Source organism: Gambusia affinis, linkage group LG09 (assembly GCF_019740435.1).
Source record: "Gambusia affinis linkage group LG09, SWU_Gaff_1.0, whole genome shotgun sequence".
Taxonomy (NCBI): Eukaryota; Metazoa; Chordata; class Actinopteri; order Cyprinodontiformes; family Poeciliidae; genus Gambusia; species Gambusia affinis.
Genome location: NC_057876.1, coordinates 21,289,117 through 21,316,666, shown reverse-complemented (window position 1 = coordinate 21,316,666; position 27,550 = coordinate 21,289,117). Strand labels below are relative to the sequence as shown.

The 27,550-nt window shown below is 37.5% G+C and overlaps 1 protein-coding gene across 7 annotated transcripts in view; it reads left to right on the top strand.

Annotated features, from left to right (window-relative positions):
* Positions 1 to 10,578, top strand: part of pcdh19 (protocadherin 19) — a 77,573-nt gene extending 66,995 nt beyond the window's left edge. For all 7 annotated transcript variants that reach the window (XM_044126570.1, XM_044126573.1, XM_044126572.1 and 4 more), the window contains exon 5: positions 7,367 to 10,578. In XM_044126570.1, the coding sequence (XP_043982505.1) occupies positions 7,367 to 7,926 (560 nt within the window). In that variant the 3' untranslated portion in view covers positions 7,927 to 10,578. The remainder of the gene's footprint in view (positions 1 to 7,366) is intronic.
* The last annotated feature ends 16,972 nt before the right edge of the window (positions 10,579 to 27,550 follow it).

Genomic DNA, 27,550 nt, shown 5'->3' with positions numbered 1-27,550 from the left:
CGAATACGGTGATGAGAGCAGAAAAGCAGGGAAAGTCTCTGCGGAAAATAGAAACTTCTAAACAGAATCCTCAGAGGTTTTACTTTGCTTTTCCTATGGTGTAGTTCTTTTGCATTTAAAATACACCACATGTTACTGTGATGAAAAAAAGACCAGAGAGCAATGACAGAGTCGCTGTTTGCTCTTTTAGTCAGCAGAGCTTAATAACTGTCTTCCTTGACTAGACAGGCTCTGTGTGATGGCTTTGTCACAGCATTTTAATGGGGTTCACTATCAAAGACAATGTGCAAACAACAGGAAATCAAAGAGAATGTGTAAAGTCTGTGTAGGCCACAGGAATCGTGTATCTGCTTTAAAGTGCTCTAAATTATTTCCTTTTGTAACATCTGCATCACAAGGAGAAACATACTAAAATGTCTGGCTGTCTGTGCACGGATATCTGTTTTCATGACTAACAGAATTGGGACATTTGTTGCTTCAGCATAAATGTCAGCATAAAGAGAAAACGCGAAAAAGTAGTGAAGGACAAAAGTTGCTGATATTCTTTGTCAAATAATTTATCATACCAGATAGCTGCTCCACATTCTTTTTGGAGTTCATCTGCTTTAAAGCCGAACTGACTGAATTGTGTCATGCTGCACATACTTGTGGGCTTGTGGTTCATCTAAAATTAAGATTTTGCCACTCGAAACTGACTCCAGGAGAATTCAGTCCTGCCTCCCGTCCTCTATTACTCTTAATTTTCACGACTACATACTGAGGTGTAACAATCCATCCAGCTACTGATATGATACATAAGATTGAGCTCACAAGACAAAGGAAAATTATGAACCGCTTTTTTTGTTTTTATAAGTGAATTTTTAAAGAGCCTATAATCAATATAGAGTAATTCAGTTCAAATTTGATGAGTCAATCTGCTGTGATTTTTATCTTATCTAACTCTAAAGGATACTAATACCAAAGAAGGAAAAAAAATAAACAATTTATTGTGTGTTACTGCAAAGAATTTTTAATATTTTATAAATCTAAAACTGGGCTTTGAAGAACCGCTGCTCAGTGTTAAGCAATCAGGTTTAGGTTTACCTCTATGAATATTTTAGACGTTGAAGTAGAGCACTACAACTACAGTTCAGATGCCTTTGCTGCCAACTATAGAGTTGTTGTTGGCTAAGAGTTAGCCAGCTTCAGTGTTCTTGAAATGCTTTAAAATCATTTGTAATATATTTCACAATATGTTGTATGTTGTTTTTGTTTTTTTTCTTTTTTTACTCTAGAGTACCCAGAATAACAAACTTCATTTTAAAGAATCTGTTACTTGTTAGGTCTGAAAGTGATTGTCTTTTCTAAAAAGTTTAAAAATCTTCCTTTTTTGTTTTGACTGCTAAATTCCAGTTTGAAATGATCTATTTGGACCAAATTATGAGCTGGTTTTTGAAAGCTACTGCTAACTGGCTAATGGTTAGCCAATTGTACTTTTTACAAGCTTCTTGTCTGTCAACCTGCCACCATTTATTTTCCACTTATACCTTCAGTGTCTATGTTACAGAGTTAAATGTGCACTCTTCATCAGACAAGTGTGCAGCAAGTCAAAAACTGCATTCTGCCTTACTTTAAAATAATATCAAACAGGGAATCCAGCTTAAAACGAGTCATTTTGACACTTTGCAGCTTTATATTGATAGAATGTAGTTTCGGTAATTTTTACAAAGTTATTGTAAAATGGTTGGTATCAAACATTCTGTAATTCATACAAATATTCATATGCACTTTGAGTAGTAAAGTGAAATGAGGCATCATGACTCCACTGAATAATATCTAACAGTATAAAGTAGCTATGCATAATTAAGCTTCAAAACTATCAATGTCAAGTCAATGGACCTTGTTGCACATCAAATTATTCTAAATTATACATGTGAATTAATTAACCATTTTCAAAAATGTTAAAAATTATTTTTGTAATATATAAAAATACTTAACTTCAAAGAAAAATACACTACTACACAAAGGGCAAGTTATCTTTTAACGTAACAAGGAAGGTAAGAAATGACATCAATTGGAATAAAAAACAGGAAAAAAGGACAAAATCATCTAGAGCACATACCTTCAAATCTGGGGCTTGTAATAACTACCTGGACTAAAATAGCAACTACATGGTGCTTCACAAGGCACATTGTGATATTTTAATATTACGAGGTGCTACATACAGGTGGAAGCTGCAACACTTACTTTTGGAACGATAAGCGGCTGTTTTTTCCAAGAGAGGCTCCATGTGTGAGCCAAAACGGACAAAAAATAGCTGGCGAAATCTGGAGGAGTTTTACAGGGAGCACATCTCTTTGCTTTTGTGTCAGAGGGTTTAAGTCTTTTGCTGATTCCTTGTTTTTTGCTACATTAGCAACAAAAAATAGTGCCTGCGGGCATATAATATGAAGGGATCATTATATCTAGTACACCAGAGTAAAGTGAGCAATGAGCTAGTCAGGTTGTGGGATTCCCACAGTGAAGCTAAAGATCTGTAACTTGAAGTTCAGATGCCTTTAACTGATCAAGAGAATGAGTCAGAGCTGAATCTGCCGTTGCAGGCTGCAAATTTAAGATAAAATGACTCAGAATGTCTAGGTTTTCTCCCCGTGGTGATGCAAAGGGATGTTTTCCCAGGTAACTGCAAACAGAAAAACAAGGACAGCAGCGCTGCCAGGGGATTTGTCTTGGGCATTTGAAGTGGCATTATTTATTAGATTTCCATGCTGTGGAAGTTTTCCCACAAGCGTAGCAGCCCTTTGACCTAAAATCTGTATTAAAGCATAATATGACTTAGTCAAAGGCAGCGGTGAATATACAAGGATTTTCTTTTAGACTGCATTTCCAGTAGAATGCATTGTAGTTTAACGCTTCAATCATGTAAAACAAAAGACAAGCAACCTCCGCCTTCAGTGAAAGTCACTTAGTAATTAATAGGTATTAAATCTGCCAACGGAAATGTTCCCAACAACATCCTGCTTTCTGCGTCTGCTTTAAATCTGCTCCTTGTACTGATTGGCAACCCTATTTCCTGACTTTTCCTGATGACTTTGAATACACATTCTCAGCAGGAGGTGTCTTCACTGCCTCCTATTTTGTACTCGTGCTGCTGTAAAAGCCCCTAATTCATCTCTTTTCATTACAGTCGCCTCGTTTTATTTCAAATAGGAAGAGATTATGCTTTGTCAGAGGTCGATGGCCTGTCACTGTTTTTTATTTAAATTTTCTCTCCGTTTTTTGTGGATCTTTCAGAGCAACATCTGCGTTTTATGAAGCTCCGAGCACAGGCAGGATGTGTGAGTGTTAATAGCACTTGGCTTCCATAACAATGTCATTTACAACCCAGTTGCTCTCTGATAGACCCCTAAAGGAAAGAGAGAAAATGGCTTTCACTGCATATGCAAGTGCGGCTAAGCAGCAACCATGCAACTTGTGTATATTTCTTTGTGCCTTAAGGCTTTTCATGCCCCAGAGGATGCTTTGGGCTATAGAAATAAGCCAAAGTGTTTAGAGGAAATTACATTCATTACCAGGATGCTTGTAAATTTTTAATCAGTGGAGAAAAAGATCTGCTTTATCAAACACGTCAAACAAGATTTTACAGGAATTTTCACATTCCTACATGTGTAAAATCGAATTACGTACATGAGTGAGCACCGAAATGGTAGCTATATGTTGGTGTAATGATCAAAAATGTGACTTCTTATTGTTCCTGTATTGTTTGTGGATACATTCAAAAACCCATCGCTCAGAAAGCCGTAACAAAAGACCTGAAGAAAGCAGAGGGAGTTGAAAATTGCTTAAAGAGGGCTGTTTTTCTGTACCATATAGCCTTAAGCGATGTGCTTATTTTTCAGTCATCACCATTCATTATGTTTGTGGTACCCTGTAAAGACTTTTTCCTGTGATTGCATTGTTTACATACTGATTGCATATTTTATAAAAGAAAAAGAAATCCCTGGCTTAATAGCTTTTGCCTGCTTGATTGCTGCTAGGAACATACACACCGGCTCTAAAACTAGGTAGAGAAAAATACTGTTTCCTCTTTTGTTATGTTTTGCTGCATAAAATGCTTCCCACATGTTCTTATGGCAGTATATTAACTAAGTTAATATTTTTTTCAAACATTTTAAAGTTATCAGTAGATGACAACATTAGAAAAACCAGCATACGTTTATGATATAACGAGCATGATCTAATTGCTTTTATTTTAACAAGAAAAACAAAAAGGAACGCAACAATTATTCCTTTCTCCTGACAAAGTACTTAAACAGACTTATTATTTATGCTATAATAATGTTACTTCAACATTAATCCTGCAGATTATATGCTGTAATAATGCATATAACATCTCATATTTTATGAATTATGACAATCCCAGTCAACATCACAATGTTTTTGCAATAGGATTCTTTTCCTCTAACATGAAAGCAACAGGAAGTTAAACGAGCCTTCTTTCAGCAAGCTGGTTGTTGGTGCATAGAAATACCTGGGGGAGGGGCAACTCTAGACTGTGCTCCATAAAACTGTAAAATGTTCCAGTCACCCCAAAATATTCTCTCATGTGTCATTAAAAGCTATTTTTTTATGTTAGGAATGGTCAATGGGGGGAAAAACGACATACAGTTACAGGGCTTTACATAGCAACAGGTTGGGGAGGGGCAACGCTGCATTATTAAATGCTACGGAACAATGGAGGAAACTCTGGTCACTTCTGCACTTCATGTGGAACATCATTCAACGTCCGAGAGCTCATAGGAAATGACGTGACAGAAAAAAACAAGACATTCTTGATTCTGGGAATGCTTAGCAGCAAGTTGGGAGCGGCAATAATGCTTGACTGCGTTAGCCGTAAAAATTAGGAAAACTCTGGTCAGTCTGGCACTTTCTTGATACATTTTAAAATTTTTAATTCGTTAAAAGCTCATTAACTCATGGATTATATGTTTACCCAAGGTTTTTTCAGAGCCAATACATGTTCAAAAATGCTTCCCAGCGTACAAATTTAGGCTGAGATCATCAAAGAAATGCCAAGCCGTTGTATCGGTCACTCGTGACCTGCATTCTTGGTGCCAGTGCTCATATTTTCTGCCCATAATTCAACTCCCACATATTTGTGCTCAGATAGCCTTTGATCCTTTTTACTCACTTCATTCAAGCATTTAGTTTCCGTGTTATCTGTCAGCGCCATCAGATTATACTTTATGAGAGACAGCGCTGACATATCTGCCCCTGAAAAGCATGTCTCCGATCTTTAAATATCGATCCCCAGGGCCTTAGCAGAGGTGCCTCTCGCGAGTGTGGAAAAGAAGGGGGGGAAAAAATCAGATCATTAGTGATTTTAATTAGGTGATCTTTCAAGCTGGGATTGCCAGATGTAAGCATATGCATTTGGGTCGATCCCAATCCCTCTCTCACAATTCCTTTTTTTATTTTTTTTGTCATTTCGTGCTTCTGGAATGGTGGATGGCTGCTGCTTGGAATGAAACAAGCAGTAGGGAGCACAGAAATATCTCACGTGTACTCGTGCAGCAGGTTCATTTTTAGACTTGGAGCTGGAGGAAAAACATGCTACAGCTGCAATGAGAGATTTTAAAAATGAACTGTAATGCTTTAAGTCAAACAATTTTGAAGCAATGTTTGATGCTCTGCTTACCTCATGTCAAATATGTTTTTATTTAGATTCTATCAAACAAATTATTCACTGGTTTTGAGGAAAAACAGCATTTAAATTTAAATGAGTTATCATAACATCTTTTTGTCATCACCAATGATGCTAAAATGTTCTTGAAAGTTCTCCCACCAACAACAAAGTGCAGCACAGCCATACAGAGTCAGACTAATCTGCCTTTTTCCCCCTGCTCCAGCGTTAAACATCATTACATATTTATAACTCGGCGCCAGATGACAGAGACAGGGAGGGAAGAAGAGATATGAACCAGGCAGCAACGCCGCAACTCGTCTGGTGTCTTTCTCTGGGATATCTGATTGCACTGTTTAAACCTGCCTTTTATCTATTGTTTGGTAGTGAAAACCCAATTACGCAACAGCTACAAATGGACTTTTGATTTAACAATACGTGATTTAATTGGTACATTAGATGTGCCTCAAACATCTAGCTGATGATTGGGAGGAGTGTGAGAGAGACTGCGTCTTGAAGTTGATGTACATGGTAGGAATTTAACAGACTTAAAGCACTGTGGGTGTCAATCTTATCATTCTTCTGTTAAAATATATTTAAAAAAATAAATAAATGTGTTCAAAGCTAAAGTTGAACACAAACAGTACAGTCAACAATCATGCTGTTGTGTAGTTATGAGCAGAAAGGATGTGCGTCCGGTTTCATCAGCTTTTATAATCTGCTTTTTTAAATTTATAGTGCCTTATTTTATTGTGAAAGTCTACAGGAAGTTGCATCTCAGTTCATTTATGTCACTTAAAGTAAAAGCTAGTGGAAATGGCCAAAAGTCTTGTAATAATGTTTTGCCGTTCCTACTGAAAACAAGAAGAGTCTAGGCTAGAACACAAAGAGGCTGGTAACCAGTTACACAGATACACAAAACCATTCTGGAGACAGTACACGTCCAGTTAAAGTTAACTTGCCTTATATTAGCCAGTGGTTGTTGGGAGAGACGGGGGACTAATGTCATTTCCTGCTGGTATCATGTTAAATCATCTTCCAAAAATCTTCCTATCTTCTTCATTCCTTTGTCTTTAACTTGTTTTATGGCAGATTTGACACGAACAAATGATTTCTGTAACTTATATGATATGTCTGACAAACATATCACAATACAAGGGTTTCATATCTCTCGATATTGATAATTACTGATTCGTTTTTTATTTCAAATATCTGAAATACAGCCAAACTGGTGATGTGACCTTTTCTGTTTCATTCACAATTTCCTCTCAAGCTGTTGTACTCAGTTTCTCCTTCCAGTTCACTCTTTGGGTTTTATTTTTGAGCAGTTATGAGGCACTGTGGCAAAATATGAAACTTCTGCTGTGTGAGTTACTCAACGGGTTGTTGCTAGGTAACCAAAAAGTGAGTTGCTAGGTTACCGAAGAGTGAGTGAGTTAGTTGATGCCACCAACCTTGCTTAAATGGCCGTGAGAGATTGAGCAGCTAAAGTTTTTCCTCTGCCCATATTTCCCAGAATGCTCTTTGGTTATTGATCGGAGTTCAGTAAAATTATTTAATATACATGTTTTATCTACTGATATTGATCAAGTGTTTATTGCAGTGCATGTTGTTACTGATTTATTTCCCAGCCCTAATGATCACAAATTAAACTTGTGGTTTAAATTTAGACTAATCTTGGAAGCTTTTTATCTTTGTCTGCAGATCCCGGAGAGGGATTCCACTGCCAGGACGAGTGCCGCATACTGGGCCACTCTGACCGCTGCTGGATGCCTCGGGTTTCAGTCCCAGCACGCGCCAAGTCACCCGAGCACGCTCGCAACATCATCGCTTTGTCCATCGAGGCCACCACGGTGGACGTGCCACACTACGAGGACGGCACAATCAAGAGGACTTTTGCCACCTTTGGCAAGGATGGGCCAGAAGATGTTGAACGGGGAGAGTTGAAGGGAAAGCGGACTCAGGAGTCTCAGGTGTGCAGCCCCAAGGCCAACGGAGGGGCTGTTCGCGAAGCGGGCAATGGGCGAGAGGCCGCCAGCCCCATCACCTCCCCCGTGCACCTGAAGAGCCCAATGTCCAAGGCGTCATCTTCCTACAATACACTGAAATGTCGTGACGCAGAGCGGATCGCAAACCACAGCCTGCTGCGGCAGCCTGAGGGGAAGGACAGTGAGCCGGCCGTCAGGGAGATCAACACGCTCCTGCACGACGGCAGAGACAAGGAGTCCCCCAGCAGCAAGCGCCTGAAGGACATTGTACTTTAGCAAGCATCTTGGTGACACTCCAACATGCACACACATATACAGTGTAAACTCACATATATATATTTACCCCACAGTAGCTGTGTGTACACAGCCATGCTGTGGAAGTGTAGAGACACACCCATTTGCAGAATCCAAAACTCCAGAACCAGCTTGGGCTGCTGATGATGAACTGTAGTTTGCTGCAGCTAGTTGTGTGCTCAAGCCCAGGTAGTGGATGTGGCTTTGTTGTAGTCGCAGTACTTTTTCCTCGTTTGCTTTTGTTTGGTTTTTCTTTCAGTCTGCATTAAGTAAACAGGCAGGTTACTGTTGACTGCATGGACGCGGCCAGTGGAGCTCCTCCAGCCCTCGAGCCAAAGCAGGACACTACATGTTCGGACGCATGAGGTGCCAATTCCTACGTACAGTTATGCCTTTTGAACTACTTTTGTATGACTAAAATGACATTTGCCTTTTTTGGTTTTGCAGTGTGTTTTAGCTGCTAAAATCGCTCCTTGTTCCTTTGTATAGTGAGCTCTGACACTGTAATAAACAACCACAGATACACGCGCAGGATTCACCCAAACACATGTTGCTCATTGGCTCCTTCGTGGTGCATTAAGGAGCAGGATCAAGAGTCCTCTCAGTCTCGTTTGTCTTCTGCCTGGCTGATAAGAGAAAACTTCTGCTTTTTCCCCTGAGGACAACCTGGTATCATCAGACTGTGAGGTCTTTAAAGTATTTATATTTTATCACGGATTGAGCTAAATGAACTCCTGCTATCTGCCAAGCCTCTCTGAACGCTGGAAGTGGGACAGACCGATCTTTGAGTTCAGAACAAGTTGTATGAACAAATTAAAGACTTTAATGCTTTTGAAATCTCCTGTGCCCAACCTTGATTGTAGCCAATGGAGCACAAATTAGAGCTTTGTGCTTTTGGTCTTGTACTTTTTTTGACTTTTGACTATGGGGCTAGGATAGAAGGGATCGTCACTCATGTCTTGCTATGTGAAACTCTGTATAGGGTTTACTATTATCATTTTTAATAACCTGTTGTTATGTGACAATCCCTTTAATGTTTTGTTTCAAAAGGAAAAAAAAAATCGAATAAACATTGGTGTTCAACTGAAGCTACGGTAGCGTTTGTTACACAAACACGAAAATAACATAAAAAAACATATATGCCAAAATATATTTTATAAATAATTTAAAATGTATAATGAGAATATTTAATGCTGTGTAGTTATTTTATGAGTAAGTTATACTTGAAATTAACTTGCTTTTTGTTCATTTGTCTTTTGCTTTTATATGGTTCTTGATTTTTTTGTTCTTTTTTATGAAATTGGATTTTTTGTTTTGTTTTTGCTTAATGTGTGATTCCCTGGCAACCGTTGACTTGCAGTCTACCTTGTTGTAAAGAGTTTCTTATTGGTCAGTTCTTGTGCCATCCAGTTTCTGTGTGGGCTACTAGAAAATGTGGAAAAAAAGAAGAAGAAAAAAAGAAGAAAAAAAAGCAATCTCAGCACCAACATTAGTGTGTCCGTTTGACGAGCTTAGAGTGAGATAGCAAAAGTAACCAAAAAAAAAATAAAAAATGATGTAAACCCAACTGTGCTGACTGCAGGATGTTGCTTATCCTTAGCATCTCAGGAGGAGAAAGCTGTTGCAGTTTCCCACCTTTAGCTCCAGCTTGTAACGCTGGACTTGAGTTCAAATGAGCTCCTGACATGCAGACTTGCTTTACTCAGCTCTGCTGTCACCATGTGCCATCTGTGTTCAGCTGATCTCCAAGATGAGGTAGAGACCACAGCGAGTGGTAGACACAGGGCTCTCCCCTCCTATGAGCACCACACAACAGACTGGGTTCATGTCTGAACCAGCAAAGGTCCTGGAAGACCCACGCTGCACGCCAGCAGTGTGGCTTTAATGTTTCTTTGCAGTGCACAGTAGTATGTACAATGTGGAAGTCGATGAATGAAAATGGACAGATTGCATACAACACACTAGATCCTGTGGCTGAATGTTTTGCTGGTCTCACCCATGCTTCTGGCAACATAAAAATCGGAATAATCACTGAATGTATACAGCAGCTTATAATTAAACTATTAAATGTGCTCTGCATTGTTTTCTTGTCTTTACTTGACCTGATGAAATGATGCTAGTTAAACTAAAATCATGCATCAAGGTACATTTCAGTAAAATTCGAACCTCTACAAAATGTAGTTTAGTCCAACAAGTGAAATTTATATATCAGATTCATTTCAAACACAGCAGTACATCTGGTCTTCCAGTGTTGTATTTAAATTCAAGCAGTTTAATATGCCACTGTAATCTGAAAGTAACAGTTAAATAAACATATACAACTGATTTACTTTTTACATTGAGGTCTACAATTTTTACTTAAAGTAGTCACCCTGCAGATAAAAAAACAAACAATTACCACTCTGAATGCCCACATGCACCAGTTATATGATGGTTATATGTGTATGTGTGTATATAGAAATTTAACTGATTCAATACTGTAAATATCACCATATTATGTCTTTATTGTATAGATTTTCCTACATTGTTTATGCTGTTTTGGAGCTGGCTTTAATCTCATTGTACATACGTACAGTGACACACAATAAATTCAAATTAAAAGCTGAACGCACTCATTGGTGTGTTGCAAAGGTTTCCATACGTTTTCCCAACTGATCGGTGCTTTGCTTTCACTTGTCTTGTCAGTTCATCCCAGTCAGGTCAATGGAGGTAATATTAAGAGACGTTGCTGGTCACTCCACGGTGTCAAACTGTTTCTTAAAGAAGCACAAACGTAAGCCATTCATAATGATCTCAATGTAAAATTAATCCACTGACTAACTAGCTGCATGTCAGGGGTTAACACACCTGATTCAAATGAATGCAGCTCAGCAAATAGTTTGTTAATTATCCATCAATTGAAATCAGGTGTGTTGAAGCAGGAAAACATCTAAAACATGCAAGGCAGTGTACCTTGAAGACTAGGTTTTTAAAAAACCCTGCTGGACTCTACAAAAATTATTTTCGACAAACTAAAAATTGTAATTATTGATTAGAGGATCCATAACACTTTCTTTCCATCGTCACTAACCCATTGGTTCATATTTCAGGGTCCAGGAAATCCTTTTTCTCTTCTTCTGATATCTTAGCAATATCTTTCTTGCTGCACTTTAAAATCTTCTCTCCACAGTTAAGATTAAGACTTGCTTACTACAGCGAGTATTAAGTTGTGCTTGAAGCTTTTGTCCCATGAGATGCTTTTTTCATAAGTTCTTGGCTCTTCAGGCATCTTCCTGTCAGAGATTCTCTGAGTTTCTGAGTCCCAGTTGTTAAGGAAGGGGACTGTTCTCACTGACACCCTGACTTTCTTCACAATTTCTCTGTCAGGAAAACCTATTTTTAATTGTTATTATCATACTCTTCTTTTTTAATTCTCTTTTTCATCACAGTTTATTGCAGCACTGTCCCTTTTGCAGTACAATACTGTTAAAATAATGCTTTTAGAGGGTATACTACAATAATGTTTTTTAAATCTTTCAGCAGTTGTTTCCTGTGAGCAAGAGGAAGCCGTCAATAATCAAGATAACTTGGGAACCTGTAGGATCAGCTTTTCAAGTTTGGATCAACCGAGGTTGTTGTAGAAACATTTAAAGTTGTTCGTTTCTAGTTCCTTGAAAAATAACATTTATCATTCTGAAATTGTCAGTAAATGTGTTTTATTTTCTAACTTCTGGTAGTTGAATATTTACATTAATGAAAATAAAAGAAAATTTTTATTACCATAATGCCTTTTTAGGAGGGTGGACTGTTAACTTAGCAATCTTTCCAATACGTGTATATGTCATAGCATTACATTTCTGCATTAAACATATATTTTTCATTGCTCTTATGCAATTTTTTAAAATTTCCTACGAAAATAATTTTTTAGAATTTTGGGTTTTCAAAAACTGAAAGTGACATTCATTTAAAGTAAAAGAAGTCAGCGTTTAAATGCATCAATCTCTGCATAATGATTCAAAAAATTTATATTCACTCTTTAAGTTTCACTGCAGCCAATTTTATTATGATCTACTTACACTGAATGGTTAATCCTATGAAAAAGTTCATTTTTAGAACAAATTACTGCTTCACAAACAACAAATGAGAGGACACAGTCAAAACAGAGAATGAACAAAATTACATTTACTTGTTCAACTTGATTTTATACAGTGAAACAAACGAGGGAAATCAAAACATACAAGGACCTAACAGTATCAACATTTATGTGTATTGTTTATTAAAACAGATGATATTAATTTTGAAAAATCAATAAAATAAGCATGGATGCGAGTATGAGTGTGTCCAGATTACACATAGAGTTGAAGCAATATTTTATACAGTCTAAAATATGAGGTGAGAATTAATGTTTTTTAAAAAAAAAAAAAACAACCAAACAAAAAAAAAAACAGGATGGTAACTTATTTATTGCTGTCATAAAGAAAAATAAAATAAAAAGGTTCTGCTGAAGTTGCTTCAGGCCAGCCATGAATCTTTCCCTTGGAGAAAGTTTTCTCTCACTGTTTGCTTGGAGTGGGCTGATTGTGGTATTTCCACCGAGGAAGAGGAATGATTAATATCTGAGGCGAACAAAGAGAAAAACTACAACTTCAACATAATGCTCGTCTTAAAAGCTTACTCATCCTGTAAAACAAAGCTGCTAATAAACATATCAAGCCTTTTATTTTAATCTCTGACATTAAAACAAAATATGATCACACACAATCTTGAAAACAAATGATTAGGAAAGAAAAAGACATTTGATCAGTCTGATGCTCTTTGTGGTCGTTTAATGACACAATGTTAAAAATTCAATGTACTTTAAATTTTATATATTCAACTAAACATTAATGTTCATATAATGCCTCTTTTACTCTGATGCAGAAAATGCTAGTTTAAAAAAAGTTTAAAAACACAAAACTAAGATGTTGAGAAAAAAAAACAAAAAACATTGCAGTTGTTTTTTCCACATGCTAGTCAATTCTATATACTCCAAATTTATAATTAGACTATCTCTCTAAGTTAATTTGTTCACATATGGCAGATTCGACTTGGTCTTTCCATTATTAAACTTTGTATAGTAAAAAAAAAAGGTAATTAAAAAGACACCATGCTTACGTTATAGTCTCCAACTCGCATGACATAACTTTTGAAGCATTTCTGCTAGTTGAAGAAATTCTTTCAAAAAGTACTAATTTAATTTAATGATGAACATCTACTTTTCCACTAAGAAAATGTCACATTTGGACGAAAACATTCTGTCACAATGATAAAATTTAATACAAACACATCTACATGACTGTTTTAGAGTTAAAACCTGAACTAATAAATTAATTGACTTACTATAAAGACTTATTATAAGAAGTTGTTGGACATTTCACATAATTTCTCCAGTTTTAAATTTGTATTTTCCAAAACAACAACATCCGCTGTTTCAATCATTCAGTTAGAGTTCCCTGATCATCATTAAGATTTATTCAAAAAACAAAACATTGTTTTAAGCCTTGCGTCAAAATGTGGGCAGCTGCTGTTGGTCTAAAACCTACACACCGTCCACTTTTTCTCTAATCAAGCACCATAAGGAAAGAAAAGAGACAGAGAGGATGGATAAGCAGAAAGTGCCAAGGCAGAGGCAGTTCTCACAACAATATGAACTTCTTCACACCTTCTACTGCATTTTTGGTTCCTGGCAGTAAAACCTACCAAGTGTGAGGATGAACTGTCAAACACTCACAGGAAGATACTCCTTCCTGCAAGACTTCAAACAAGAATCTGGTTTTTTAAGCTTTTTTTTCCCTTTTTCTTTTTTTAATAATTATGGATTGATTTGTAATGTGTTCAGATGATTCGGAAACTGATTCATGATTTCTGCATTCTGAATCTTATTGAGCCTCTTATGTTTCTGCAATCCAAGTCAAAACCGCATATGACTCTTCTCAAACTCCTCAAAGTATATAATTGGATTTTATGCTACCAGTACAAAGTAATGCCTTATTAAAATGAACCATAAAAGCAAAAAGTGTCACATGCGTGACACGAGTCCTTCCTAAAACAAAATTTCTCTGCTTTGCACATCTAGAAAGATTTTTTTTTTTTTTTTTACCCTTCTTCTTTGAGACTCACTTAAATTGGACAAAGAGGTACTTGCACATCCACATTTAAGCTGATAACAAAATTCTCAATTAAATTTTAACATTAACCATTCGAACACACGTGACTTGATATAATCTCTGTAGCTCTGGCTTTATGTTTAAGGTTTTTGTCCTGTGGGAAGGTGAACCTCCAACTCATTCTCAGGTCATTTGCAGACTTTAATAGGTTTTCTCTCATCCATCCTTTTTACTTTTAGTTTATTAATTTTTATTTTCCTTATTATCAAGGACACCACTAAAATTTCATTATGTTCCAGCAACATAATGACAATTGAAAATCTTTTATGTCTAGGATTGGTCTGGAGACTTCCTGTCCCACTGAAGAAAAGTTGATGCTACCACATCGTGTTTTTAGCATTAGTGTGAGCTACAAGTTGTGGCGGTGGTGTGATGGCAGGGGGTCATGACCCTTTGCACGTCGCGTCACCCTATCCAGAACTCCTCCCACTCCGCCACAACTGACGACTAAACAATCAATGCGCTCCCTTATAGCTAGTCTAAAAATAAACATCTGTAACCAGTGACGTGCGGTGAGGTTCATAGCTGGTGAGGCACTGACGTCATCAGAATCAGATTTGCAAATAGATGCATAGATTGACAGCAGTTTACAGGTTATGTTTCACTTCTGCATCCTTACACATACAAACTGTAGCTCACAAAACACACATATTATCTCCTGCTTCGATTGAAAGTCCACTTGAGAAAACTTTTTTAGTGTTGTAATGTAGTCATCCATGTCGAAAGTCGGGATAAGCGAGAGGAAAAAAATCACTATCTCTATTATAATCTATCGCTGCACTTGACTTGCTTCCCGAATCGTTTAGCCTAGCTCGCTGTCACTTACTCGGCAGTTGAGGAGTGAACAAGACGAACGTCTGGGATCTTGAGCGCCCCCTGCCATGAGGCAAGAGAACTGCCTGCCTCACCTCGAACCTGTTCTCTGCCGTTTATAATCGCTCATTACACGAAACACGTTACACAAACACAGTTGGTGACAAAAAGCACTGTACATTATATACATAAGCTAAATTATTGGAAATAAGTTCACATATTAAATTTGTTTAAACCATTTTATTGACGCCGTACAGCAACATGCTCTCTCCGCTTAGCAGCCAGCGCAGAGCCAGGGGTTGCGCAATCCAAGGTGAGGCAGAGCTCGCTGCTGCCTCACCGGCATCGCTTCCAAGCATTTGAATGGGAAAATAAGAAAATTCAGCGATTTTGAACAAATAAAAATAGAAATTGGTGAAGCTACATGAAAAATAAATATTTTTTAGTACAAACCACCGGATGAATATAACAATTTAAATTACTTTATGATTATATATTTTCTTTCTTTCCATGATGGCTGGTGAGGCACTGCCTCACCTGCCTCCCCTGACCGCACGTCACTGTCTGTAACATAATATCGCTTCCATTTAGTTGATTTCACTTTAAAAATGGTCATAGGTTGCTTCGCGGTCGGTTGCACAAACAGACAGGGATGCAAACCAGACCTGTCATTTAACTTTATAACATTTAATGAGGAAAAATACAGCGCAGCTGGATAGCAGCCGTCAATAATAATGACTGTCAGTCTATGGTGTAATCGCGGATTTGCAGCAAACTCCTTTTACAAGGTAAGAAGACTAATATTCTTTATAAGTAAGTATTATTAGAAAGATATAATATATGGCATTACAGAGAATGTATGCTTCTATCAATTGGTAACCATGGAGACAGTGCCGCACCGTCATGTAGCCTAGCATGTATGAAAATAGACTGGTTAACATTTGTAGCGTGCTATGTACGTTTTTATTGCTGCTCCTGTATAACGGGAAAAACCATTTATGACACAGTGACATAAATCATGTGGTTTGAATTCAGGTTTAGTCGGTAAATTAATCAACATCTCAGGAGAGAGGAGGTGTATGTCAGTTTCTAAGCTAGCTACCGCAGTCTATGAGCCCCAACCAGGTGTGTAACGTTCACAGACAAATTAGCTTGACTTGAACAAGTAGAAGCCATGAATAAACTGGCAAATGCAACTTTGGCATTAGGCTCCTTGATCTCTAATGATCAATTAAATATTGGTCCATACCATGTAAATGCCTGTATTAGCTCTCTGTCTTCCGAGGCCTACTTTCAGCAGAGGAAGCTTCTCTCACCTTAAACTGAGTTCTTTAACATGACATGATTTATACAGCAAAGTTGGGATGTGCTGGAATAGAACATCCTGGATGTTCTGCTGACAAATCTGCATCAACGTCATGATGCTTTAATGTCAATGTGGGTGAAATTCTCCAAAGAAAGTTTGGAATAACTTTTTGAGTCTATGCCATGAGGTCCTGATTTAAATATGTGAAAAAATTAAGAGGGAAATCAAAATTATTACCGAGGAGGAATTAAATTCACAATATGATTTAATGCCAACTGGTTGAATATTATGTATGTAAAGAAGCCTGAAAATCAACTTCTAACATACAAACTTAATTAGTTTTCATTACTATACCAGAGGATAAAGGTGTGAATGTTCCTAAAAGTGAGCCAACTGTGCACTAGAGTTGTTTTCTGATGTGATGCTTTTTTTATTAGCCACATGTTAGACCTGCTATATTTGAGACATCTCTCAAAGCGCCATAATGCTGCTGCTGATCAGAGCCATGTAGCCTGTCATCGAGGCTCTTCATGCTCTAACAGTGATTTCCTTTCACAGTTACCAGTATGATGTCATTAAAACACCCGAATCTACTTGAAGTATTGATTCATCAGTCAACTGTTTTTTCATGGAAAGGTCCTACAGCCATGAGACAAGTGGAAAACCAAGATTTTTTTCTCAGCGAGGCCTACGACACTTTGAGCGATACTTTCACTCGATAAAAGCTCCACTTTTCACCTCCCCCGCAGCCAGCAGGTATCTCTCTTAAGTAAGTTAGTATGGATTGATAAAGAGCAGCAGAAAAACGACACAGAACAGGACGCATTCTGGTGCTGGAAAGAGAAAGGAATATACAAGTGGAAGAAAACACACAGCTGCCCTCTATGATAAGAAAAAAACATGCTGGCTTCATTTCTATAATTAATTTGCCATTCCCTCTATACCCCCTGGTGGAGCCAACATGAAAGCTGGTCTGAAAGCTTACTTGCTAACACATCCATTAGTCTATAAGGAAGATCTTGTTTCCTCCAGCTATGTTTTCTTCTCATGGGCAATACCACTGTTCTAGCCCTGCCCCACTCATATGAATTACTCATGCCCTTTCAGCACTGTTTAGACCCCTGGGTTTCCATAACAAACTACACCAAAGGTACAGTCCTGCCTCCATCTGAAGGGCAAAGTAAGCAGTTTAAACTTCAGATAGAAAACCTAGTTTGATTGTCATTAACCTCAACACAATGTTGCAGGTGTTGTTCATTATACATACATGTGCAACCTCTAAACCTCGTTTTTAATGTAAGAAATTCCCAAACTGCTTCTTGTGCACACATATTTAATTACCCTTTATTCTTAGTGGTCACAGAGAGTTTTCTACGTCATGCTGAGGTTTATAGCAAAGGTTACCGGGACATACAGCCCATTAACATCCTATTAATGCTTTAATTATCACGTTGTAAAATGGTGACCGGGGTAAACATAGAACAATTACAGTGATTCATTTTAGTGTATTTGTGCATTGACAAAAAGCAGGGGGAGGACTTGCAGCTTGACATTCCTTCAATACGAAATAGTTTGTCGTCTGTTCTTTTGAGTGGGATCTGCGCTCTGCCAACCCCCCAATCAGACACACTGATAGCTCTTGCTCCAGTGACCTCATTCTATCAAAAGGGCTTGCAGCTGCTGCCGCCTCATTATGACCAACAACTCCATTCACTAACCTCTGGTGGAAGTTCAGGATTGGATTAGGTTGATGGCCAATGTGTCTGATGCTCTGAAGCAGCTCATACTCAAAACCATAAAATTATACTGGTTTCATCTTAACATTTATGAGCATTTTGAAAGATAAACGTTTTAATTTAAGACATAGAAGAAGGAGTTAATTCAGTGACAAAACATTAAGACAAAAACTGTGATGTTAGGCATTGTGTTTGTGATTTTTTTTTTCCTGGTTTAGATCTCTGGTAAACCAGCAATTATTCCTCTCTTATTATTTTTAAAAAATTTCTCTGATTCTCTGCAGACTGATTCTCATGCTGATGAATTCAGTTTAGAGAATGTGCAGATGCATTTCATAACTTAAATATTGGCGTATCCTGACAGTTATTAGTTTAATACAAAAAAGTGGTTATAATTGAGTAATTGCTTTTTTATAGATTATGACATTTTGTGGCATACAATTTTTGAAAAAAAAAAAAAAATCATAATCGTATTCCAACTCTAATCACACTCAAACTCTAAACATTTAGTCTTGGTCTTGGAAGAACGGGGTTTGACTTCAAGCCTGGGGGATTCCCAGAGTGTATATTTCCCATCATAGTACTGCTAGCTCAGTGCTTCTCTGTCTTTCTGTCATATCAGAAAAACTTAAAGAGGAGTTTTTACCTTCTACAGTCGCCACATGCATGTTTAGGAAGACTGATTTCTCCTAAGTTAGTGACTCAATGCAATTAGATGGGCATAGATAATATTTAACCTGTTGGCATTACATCATATTATGACTTTGACTGTACTGCAATATAACTGAATCCTTTTCCACCAAATTCACAAAGGTGTTTGGTAGAAGATTGAGGGCTATTGAGATAATTTCTGTACAGTAAGCTCAGTGTCGTGCTCCAAAAATTTACCTTGCATGTTTTGTGATGTCCATTGTTGCTTTTGCAACAAGAATATGTCTGAAATTATGTCAATTTGTGACATGGTGCATCTTCCAATTACTGCATTATCACTAAAGGATTGGCATCGTGGAAGATAAGAAATGAATAACTGCCTTAAGATGACATTTGTCTTTAACTAATTTCATATAAATCAGGTGAATGGAATCAAATACTGTGTGGATTCTCAGTTTTGTTCTTCTGTGCCAATGTCGTCACACTGTGGGGCAAATATATATCTTTTGGAAAAAGACACTTTCCAACACATCCTCTAACTTTAAGAAGTTCAAGCTGACATTTCTTCTCTCATTTCCATCACTGAAAAGTGGGTAGGGCGGTCAGGAATCCAGAATCTGAGTCAAGAAGTTGGGTATGGTACAAAAATAAATTATATACTTTGACATCTAATCTTTATCACTCACTCTCATAATAGACATTTTCAAACTATAAATTATTTTCTCAAGAGATGTGCTATCATTTCATCAGTCTTTGGGCAATTTCCTTTATCATGTATTTTTACATCTTTTATTGGCTGGAAATTGAATCGGGCCAGAGTGTGTATCCCTAAGTAACACCTGCAGAGCTGTCAGTCTGGACCTGGAGGAGATTTGAGTCCTTGGTGGATTCAGGGGTTTCACTCTGCTTGGGATGACATGTTCAGACTTTGCCACCTTCAAGCTTTTGCTGCAGTCACAGTCATTTGAAAGTTGCGAGTTCCAAGAATAGGATATTAGCTTGGAGACTGGTGTGAGGTCTGAAAAAAAGTTTTTCAGAGAATATTGAAAGTTAAAAGAATGTATTTCCCCTTGCTGAAATGCTAGGCAATCTGAACAAGAATAAGTCTTTTGTTATAGCTTGATATTGTATTGCAGAGGTTAGTCTTTGTCACAGTGGTCATTGCTATCGGTAAGAAGACTGATTACCCTCTCTATCTCCCCACCGTGGCTACATATCTAATAGGCCCGGCCAGTATCCACTTTCCTTTGTGGGAGCCACAATAGAACTTTGATCGCCATTGAAATGAGTGGCTCAAACAATAGTCCACACAGTGAGACGAGCAGCAGTGTCTGCCACATTCCCCAACAAGCTTTAATTGGAAGTGATGCTAGACAGATCATATCATAACCATTAGTGATGCCCCGATAAAGACTGACCTGGGAGCTGCTCTGTGAAGCCTCTTTGTCTGGGAAGGGTCGGATGAGCCTCGGGACTCGTCAGTCAGCCATCTCCAGCAGCAATCACAGCCTGACCTCTGTCACCTCTCCCAGCCCTTAATGCCCAGAATGCCGGCTCTAGAGCTGTGGAACAGGGGTAGTTGACCTCCCCTTCTCCAGAGGATAAAAACGCTGATGGCAGGGACTAGAAATTAAAGACTGTGGCCCTTGAAAGCCTCCATTATTGTCAGGAGTGCTGCAATGAATCTCACCAGCCCAATCCATGGACATGGATTATCAAAGGGGTGATTATTTGACCCAAAGTCTCTGCTTGTCAACGATTTATATTACCCTTGGCACAGGGACATTTTATGACCTCGCTGACCTCCAGGAGAAAAACAACCAAATTTTGTTGAATTTTAGCTCATAAGCGGTATAAATATTTTCAGAATTCTTATAGATGCAGGAAAACTGGCTTCTAGTGTTAGTGAGATCAATACAAAAGCAAAAAAGTACTACTTTAGATGTCACCGCACACGACTGAAACTGCTATCTAGTCTTATTTCTAGAAGACAAGAGACGTTTCCTCGAATGTGGCACTTATTGAAAAAACATTTGAAACAGTTCAAGCTCTTTGTTTTCTCAAGTGTTACTAGATGTTCTGCTTCTCGAGATAATTTGACAATTAAGTTTCTCTTACACAAAATATAATCAGTGCCAGTGTGTTTTCAAGCTTCGTACCATTTGACTCGCACCCTTTTATTATGGTTCAAGTTGTTTTCTTCTTACTGTGTCAAATCCTTTTTCCCACAAGCAAAACAGTTTACATGTTTTCTATGAATAACTGTATAGCCAGTGAACATACACAACTGTATTTGTTTCAAATGCTATAGTCAACAACTAGCTTAGATGAATGTGTAAAAAGTTTTTTTAAAAAGAATTACAGATGCTTTAAATTGGTGGCTACTGCAACCAAAATATGACTTCATATTTTGTATAATTTAAGATTCAGTCATTGAGTCTTCTGTACCTTGGACATGAACTCTTATTTTATAGTGTTGCTAATGTCATCAGTAAAATATTTTCCAGCCTTCCTGCCATGAACAGTGAGCAATAATCTTAAGTAGGAGCAGATGCAATGTCACACTTCTTTTGTGTATGTGAGTAGTCAATGAGGCTAGACTTTCCTTAACGTCTTATTGTAGCAATTAGCATGGCTAGCGAGGCTAGCATTACTAAAACAGCCAAATGAGGGTGCTTTCTACACACTATAAATAAGGTGTCAAACTCAAGGCCCACGGGCCAAATCCCACCCGTTTAGAGGAATTTCTGTGGCAGTCTGAGGTATTAAAGGCCACAGAAATTTAATTTCAAGACAGTACTACTGTGCTTAAATATCATTTTATCAGTCTAAAGAGCTTTTATTTGTATATGGCCAAAATATATGAATATTAAATGTTATTTAATCTTAAGAAGTACAAGTTAAATGTAGAGAAAGGTGTAATATTTTAACTGTTAGTGGTTTTATCTATACATTCTGCTACAGTTGGCCCCTTTGAGGATATTTATAATTAAACTGGGTTGATTAAAATCACTGGATTTAGTTAAACAATACAATAGAAAGTGCACAGAGGATAAAGTGCCTTAAATGCTTGTTAAATCATTCAAATCACTTTATTATTCAAATCCAAACCAAAGTGTGACTGCAAAATCTTTCTTAATGAAAAATATGTGCCGTATGCTCATACTGGCAAGGCAATCAAAGCGTGATGAACATATTAGTGAGAAAAGATTAATATAATATATTTACCTGTTTTGTTTTGCATGTCTTGTAATAAATGTTCCTCTGTGTGTGAAGGATTTTTCCTGCGCTCAAAATGTTGCAAAGCGCGCTTGATACACAAGTTGCCTCCACTTCATCCTAAAAATTGTTCTTCACTCTGATCACCTGAATGTGGCCAGGTGTCAATTAAGTTTTTTTTTTCACCTCTTGTTAGAACTATTGTGTATTGTTCAATTTATAATTCATACAGGATATCTTGTACTTATATAAAGCAAATCATAAGGAAGTTAAGCTGAGCCTAAGATGATTAGGTGGTACATAGTCCTTCTGTTTACATTGGAGTTCTGAATAAATACCATTGTGGATATTTGGCGAGTCAACGACAAGAAAAGGTTGAATGGATTTCAGCTCTCCGCAGAGAAGAATAGGAGATTACTTGGAGCTGAAATTGGAACAGTTTGCAGAGAGCACGCTGCTTACTGTTCCCTGCGTTATTTAAATCTCCGAACAAAAGCTAACAGAGAGCCTAGAGCTTTTGTCTACAGGTGTGTGTAGCTTAAAGTGGTACAGACAGAGGAAATTGGACACGTTTTTATGTTGGGCCAAACTTGTATAAATTGTTCAAAACAAATTTTTCTCAGCACAAAGGGACAGCATTAAATACTGGCTCAAAAAAAAAAGGGTGCGAGGAGAAAGAAAGTACTTAAGTAGCTGCATCATTACAATGCATCTTCACAGATTTCTTGTGGGTGGTTTATGTAATTTGTTACTCGACACCAGGATAATCAGCCTACTGTATAAGTCTCCATGCTGTGGTATTGTATTTGCCAGTACTGCATACAAAAGCTGAAGATTTACCAACACTTGTGGCCTTGCCACTGTCTTACTATTCCTGGATAACATCCTTATCCGCAATATTCTACTGGCCATACTTTTGTCGTCAAACATTGAGCTTGCTGCTCCTCAAAGCCTTATTTAAATTTCCAAGCTTTAGTGTTTGCTTTAGTGTTCCTTGTTAAAATTGATTATGGCCCCCTTTTTTGTCCTTAGAAAGCTGTATTCTGCCTCCTGTAGTCAAAGCAACTTTGGTCTAACAATGCAAGGCTTTTTGGAGGCAGAGAAAAACCTGCAGAGTTGGTCCCCCATGGGGAGTAAGTGTCTTTGTATAATGTGACCTCATGAAGAATAAGTTGCCTGGTGTGAGGTTTTCTCCCCCCAGAAACACTCAAACAATGGAAGACCTGGGTTATACCATCATTACGGCTCGGCAGGGAGAGAGGGGGAAAGCTGCAAGCGATTCACTGAAGAAAGTTGTCAGTGTTGGACGTTTGAATCCCCTATCTCTGGTGATTCTTATGTTGTTCTTCAGCAACTCACATGGGAACCTAATCTCAAATTCAACAGACAGTTTTCTAACCACAATGCTTCCATGTTTCTGAAATAAACCGAGTGTTTTTTAATGCACAACTATTATGAAGGATTCAGAGAATGCTACATTAAAGCTTTCATGTTGCTATTAATCCAATCCCTGGCCCTGATGAATACATACATTTCTGCAGATCAGAAACTATTTTTGACAATTAAATTAGACTTGCAGCTCTTGTAAAAGGTTTATTCGATAATGATCAAACATGCTGTGCATTTTCTCAAACAAAAATTGAGTGCACGAGTGCAAATTATTTGTTTATATTTTCTAATCTACACTAGTTTGAATACATATAAACACCTATGATAAAGAGTTCAAAACAACATATAAATGGATTAAAGAAAGTAAAGGAATCTAATCCACAAAGTTGCTGTTATACTGTTTCCTATCTTTCCATCCACACATTGATATTTTGGAAAAATTTGTAATTAATAGAATTTTGTGCAACATAAATTCCTGACACATTTTTTAAGTGTGTGTTTGTGCTTTATAAGTATGCACTTTTAAAAGGTCCCTTGAATAGTAAGTGAGCCTTGGAATTGAGTCCGTGGAAATCATACTTCTGGATTTGATATATTTATATTATGCTGTATCCAGCATGTATTTATATGTGCATATTTACTTTCTTTCAGATTAATCAGAAAGAAAGTGACTCCCACAGTTTCACCTTCAGTTTCAAGCATCAAGCATCCTGAGGGGAGTGAAGTGTCTGCATAGCTTCAAGGTGAGGTTAAGTAAAGTTGTTATTGGCTCATTGCTACAATATCTGAATCACAATTGAACTGTTTATGGTGCTGTGGCACTTATGGTGGAATTGTTTTCAACAAGTCTAAAAAAAGTCAGTGGCAGTTCTGATTATACAGTGAAATAATTGTATATGTCACAGTGTCAAATGTGTAGCACACCATTAATATGAAACTGTGTCCAAGAGTAGGCCAGGGGCATGAGGCAAAACATGGATCATTAAAGAGATGAACATGAGAACATGATGATAACCAACAGCAGAATAGCGTGAGGGGTGAATATAAGAAAAGGAAGAGAAGAAACATATAGACTTTGAGCAGTGATAAGTGAATCAAAGAGCAGGTGAGTCTACGTAACTGAATAAAAAATAGTTCCGGGAGAGCATGAACTGTGGATATGAGAGAAAATGACTAGAAATTACGAAGAGAATAAGTAACAACTACAAAGAAATATTGGAGAAGATAACAGAACAACTTAAGTGTCACAGGGAAAACACAGGGATGAAAGAAATAATCCCTAAACTATACCTGAATAAAAACAAGCATATATAAATGTCTCGGAACTAAATTTTGCTCGCCCTAATGGGGCATATTTAGGTGTCCCAACAGAACCAGGAGACATTAAAGGGGGTCTATGATGCAAAAAAATCACATTTTGCACACTTTTGGCTTTCATTGGGGTTTCTACAACTTCCAAAAACCACCTAAGCACTTGAAAAAACCCCATCCAGCTGTTTTTTGGCATTAAGTTAAAGTTTTCAGTGTCTGGAAAATTAATCGTTTAAAAAACCTTCAGAATGTAAAGTCACAAATTAGCCAGCACTGCCCCTCACCTAGCAACCCAAGCGGAGCTCCAGTACATGTGGTCAGCTGGTTTCCCACTGTACAATGGCCACTGAAAAAGAGAAGTGTTTTGTCGTTGGCTTACCGTCCAGAAACCACTTGCTATATTCTTGCTAGTTAAGCAGGAGGCTCCACTTCTGCTTTTCAAAGATGTACGTTTGTAGAATAACGAGTCTATTTTCAGCCATTTTCACGTGCAAGTGAAAACAAAAATTAAGAACTTTAATACGGTCACAGTCAGCGTAAACAAGACCTTATTGGACTTTTGGTGAGGCGTCTGAGCCATTCTTTCAAACAGCACATGGTCAGATTTATAGGAACTTTTTCTAAGGCTGCCCCCAACATCAACAAAATACAACACTTGATCGGGATAAAAGCCTTTTCTGGTTTGTAGAACAACAATTTGTCAGTGTTTCTGAAATAGCCTTGAGAATAAGCAACAAACTGATCATCACACCTGCTGCATAACAAGCGACAGAACAATGGGGTTTTACCCAGAAGATTGAGTGCACAAATAAATTACACGGGAGATAAAAGGTCAAGCATAATTTGAGGCAATATTTTTCCTTTATCTCACTTCCACAATATATTTCTCACAAACGGACGATGGACCTTAACTGGAGCACTTTGTTTTTTTAGACATCGTGAATCAGTGAATATTGCTACGACCCATGCTACTACATAATGCCACCATAGAAATATGATTATTTTTATGATAGTAAATCAAACCGAGACCACTGTCCTTGTGCTGCAATCATTCAAATGATTGTCTAGTTGGGGGAAAAAACACACAAGAAAAGAATAACTCGTCACTCTGAGGATGTTATTTTTCTGTTCCCGGGGAGCTTGTGGTGTGACAAAGCGATTTGTGTGATCCAGATAGTTTCATTAAAACAAAAAAACGCTGCTGTAACAATGCTTCAAATTCATCACAGCCACTCTTTGCTTCCACAAAGGAAAACTCTGGATGCAGAATGGTTAATTTATCAAGATGTCACACGCTGGTTTATAGACAAGTCTGAGAATAAATGTGCTAAATTTCTCTTTACAAGATGGAGCAGAAATGACAGCTGCGCGTTTGCACATGTAATTCCTGCTTTTGTAAAGCATACATAGGGGCTTGCAAATGTATCCTGAATCGTTGAGCTTTTTCACATTTTGTCATGTCATAACCACAAAAATTGGTGCATTTTATCTGGATTTTCTGTGATAGACAGAAAGTGGTGCCGATCTGTAAAGCGGGATTGAAAGAACATATTGATTTCACAAAACAAGAGTCTGGAAAGTTTGCCATGGATTTTTTTTTTTTTATCCTGTCTGACTTAAAACTTTGCAGCGCTACACTTTCAACTGTTAGTATTTCGTGCTAGCTCAGTTAGAGACTAAAACATTTGTCAAATCTTCTGGAAAATTTCTCAACCTCAGTCAGAGAACATGCCATAGGTCTTGTCACTTCTGAAGCCTTCAGGATTTTCCTGTAATTAGCATCTTCCCATCAAATGAACAGCTTCCCTGCCTCTGCTTAAGAAAGTGTTCCTAAAGCAGGATGCTACCACCACTATGTTGTATCATGTTGATTGTGGTTTAGGAGTGATGTGCAGCTGCCACATAAAAAAACAATTAAAAAAAAAAAAAGTTTCTTTTTACATGTTGAATTTTCTTCACAGATGTTTCCAGATGCAAAGGAATCTATAAAGATTATTTTTTCAACAATTACTTTTTATCTTGCCTCTCCTACATAAAAAGCAGATTTGTGAGTAAAGTAAAAGTTAATGGTTTTCTTGTCAAATTACATACAACTGGACTCTAATTGGTAAGTGATAGCACAGGGTTTTATTTAGGTGCATTGGAGTAAAACGAGCTTAGTACAAAAAGTGTTTCATTCTTTTTTCTTAGTTTTTCATTTTCTTTTTGCTTCACAACTAAGCGTTATTTTGTTTGTTGTAAATTTGTTATTATAATGTGACAAAAAATGAACAAAAAATAAATAAACAGGGGTATTAATTCGTTGGAAAACCACTACCCCCATAATAAAGCAGAGTGGGCTGTCAGCTCATTTCACCATGACTGAGATTAGGGACTTGAAGTCCACCTCTTTCATAGGGCAAATAGAGTAGCCTTAAACGGAGTCTAGCTTTTCTATTACTCCAAATAAATTGATTAAATAATTTGTCCAAACTGTCATAAAATGAATCTGACAGTGGCAATGGAAGTGTTTGAAAATAATTTAAAAATATTTGGGCAAGATTGTCATTTTTAATTAATTTATTCGGCTTATCGTGGATATAGGCAAGTTTGACCATCGATTTAGCATTTCTGTGACTTTTTTCACAAAGGGATTATAATTTGCTGCTCTTATTTCACCATGAAGTACTTCTACATCTTTACAGTAGTAAAAGAAACTCTCTCTCCAGTTTTGCTGTAGCAACAAAGGCTTTTTTGCCCAGAAACAAAGAGTGCTACTGGGGGTATGCAGGCATTCATTAAAAGTGGGATTTGGCATGATTAATGACACTCACAATTTGCAGCCGAGACTATGGGCTCTGTCGAGGCTCCGGCAGGAAAATTGGATCGCACTGGGTAAAGGGGTGGGTGGTCCTAACTCCTCTCTCTGTGGAGTCCCACTTGCTCCGTCATGTTGTGCTGTGCTGCATTGCCTCAGAGGGATCAACTCTTTGGAACACAATGACTTGATTTCCTTC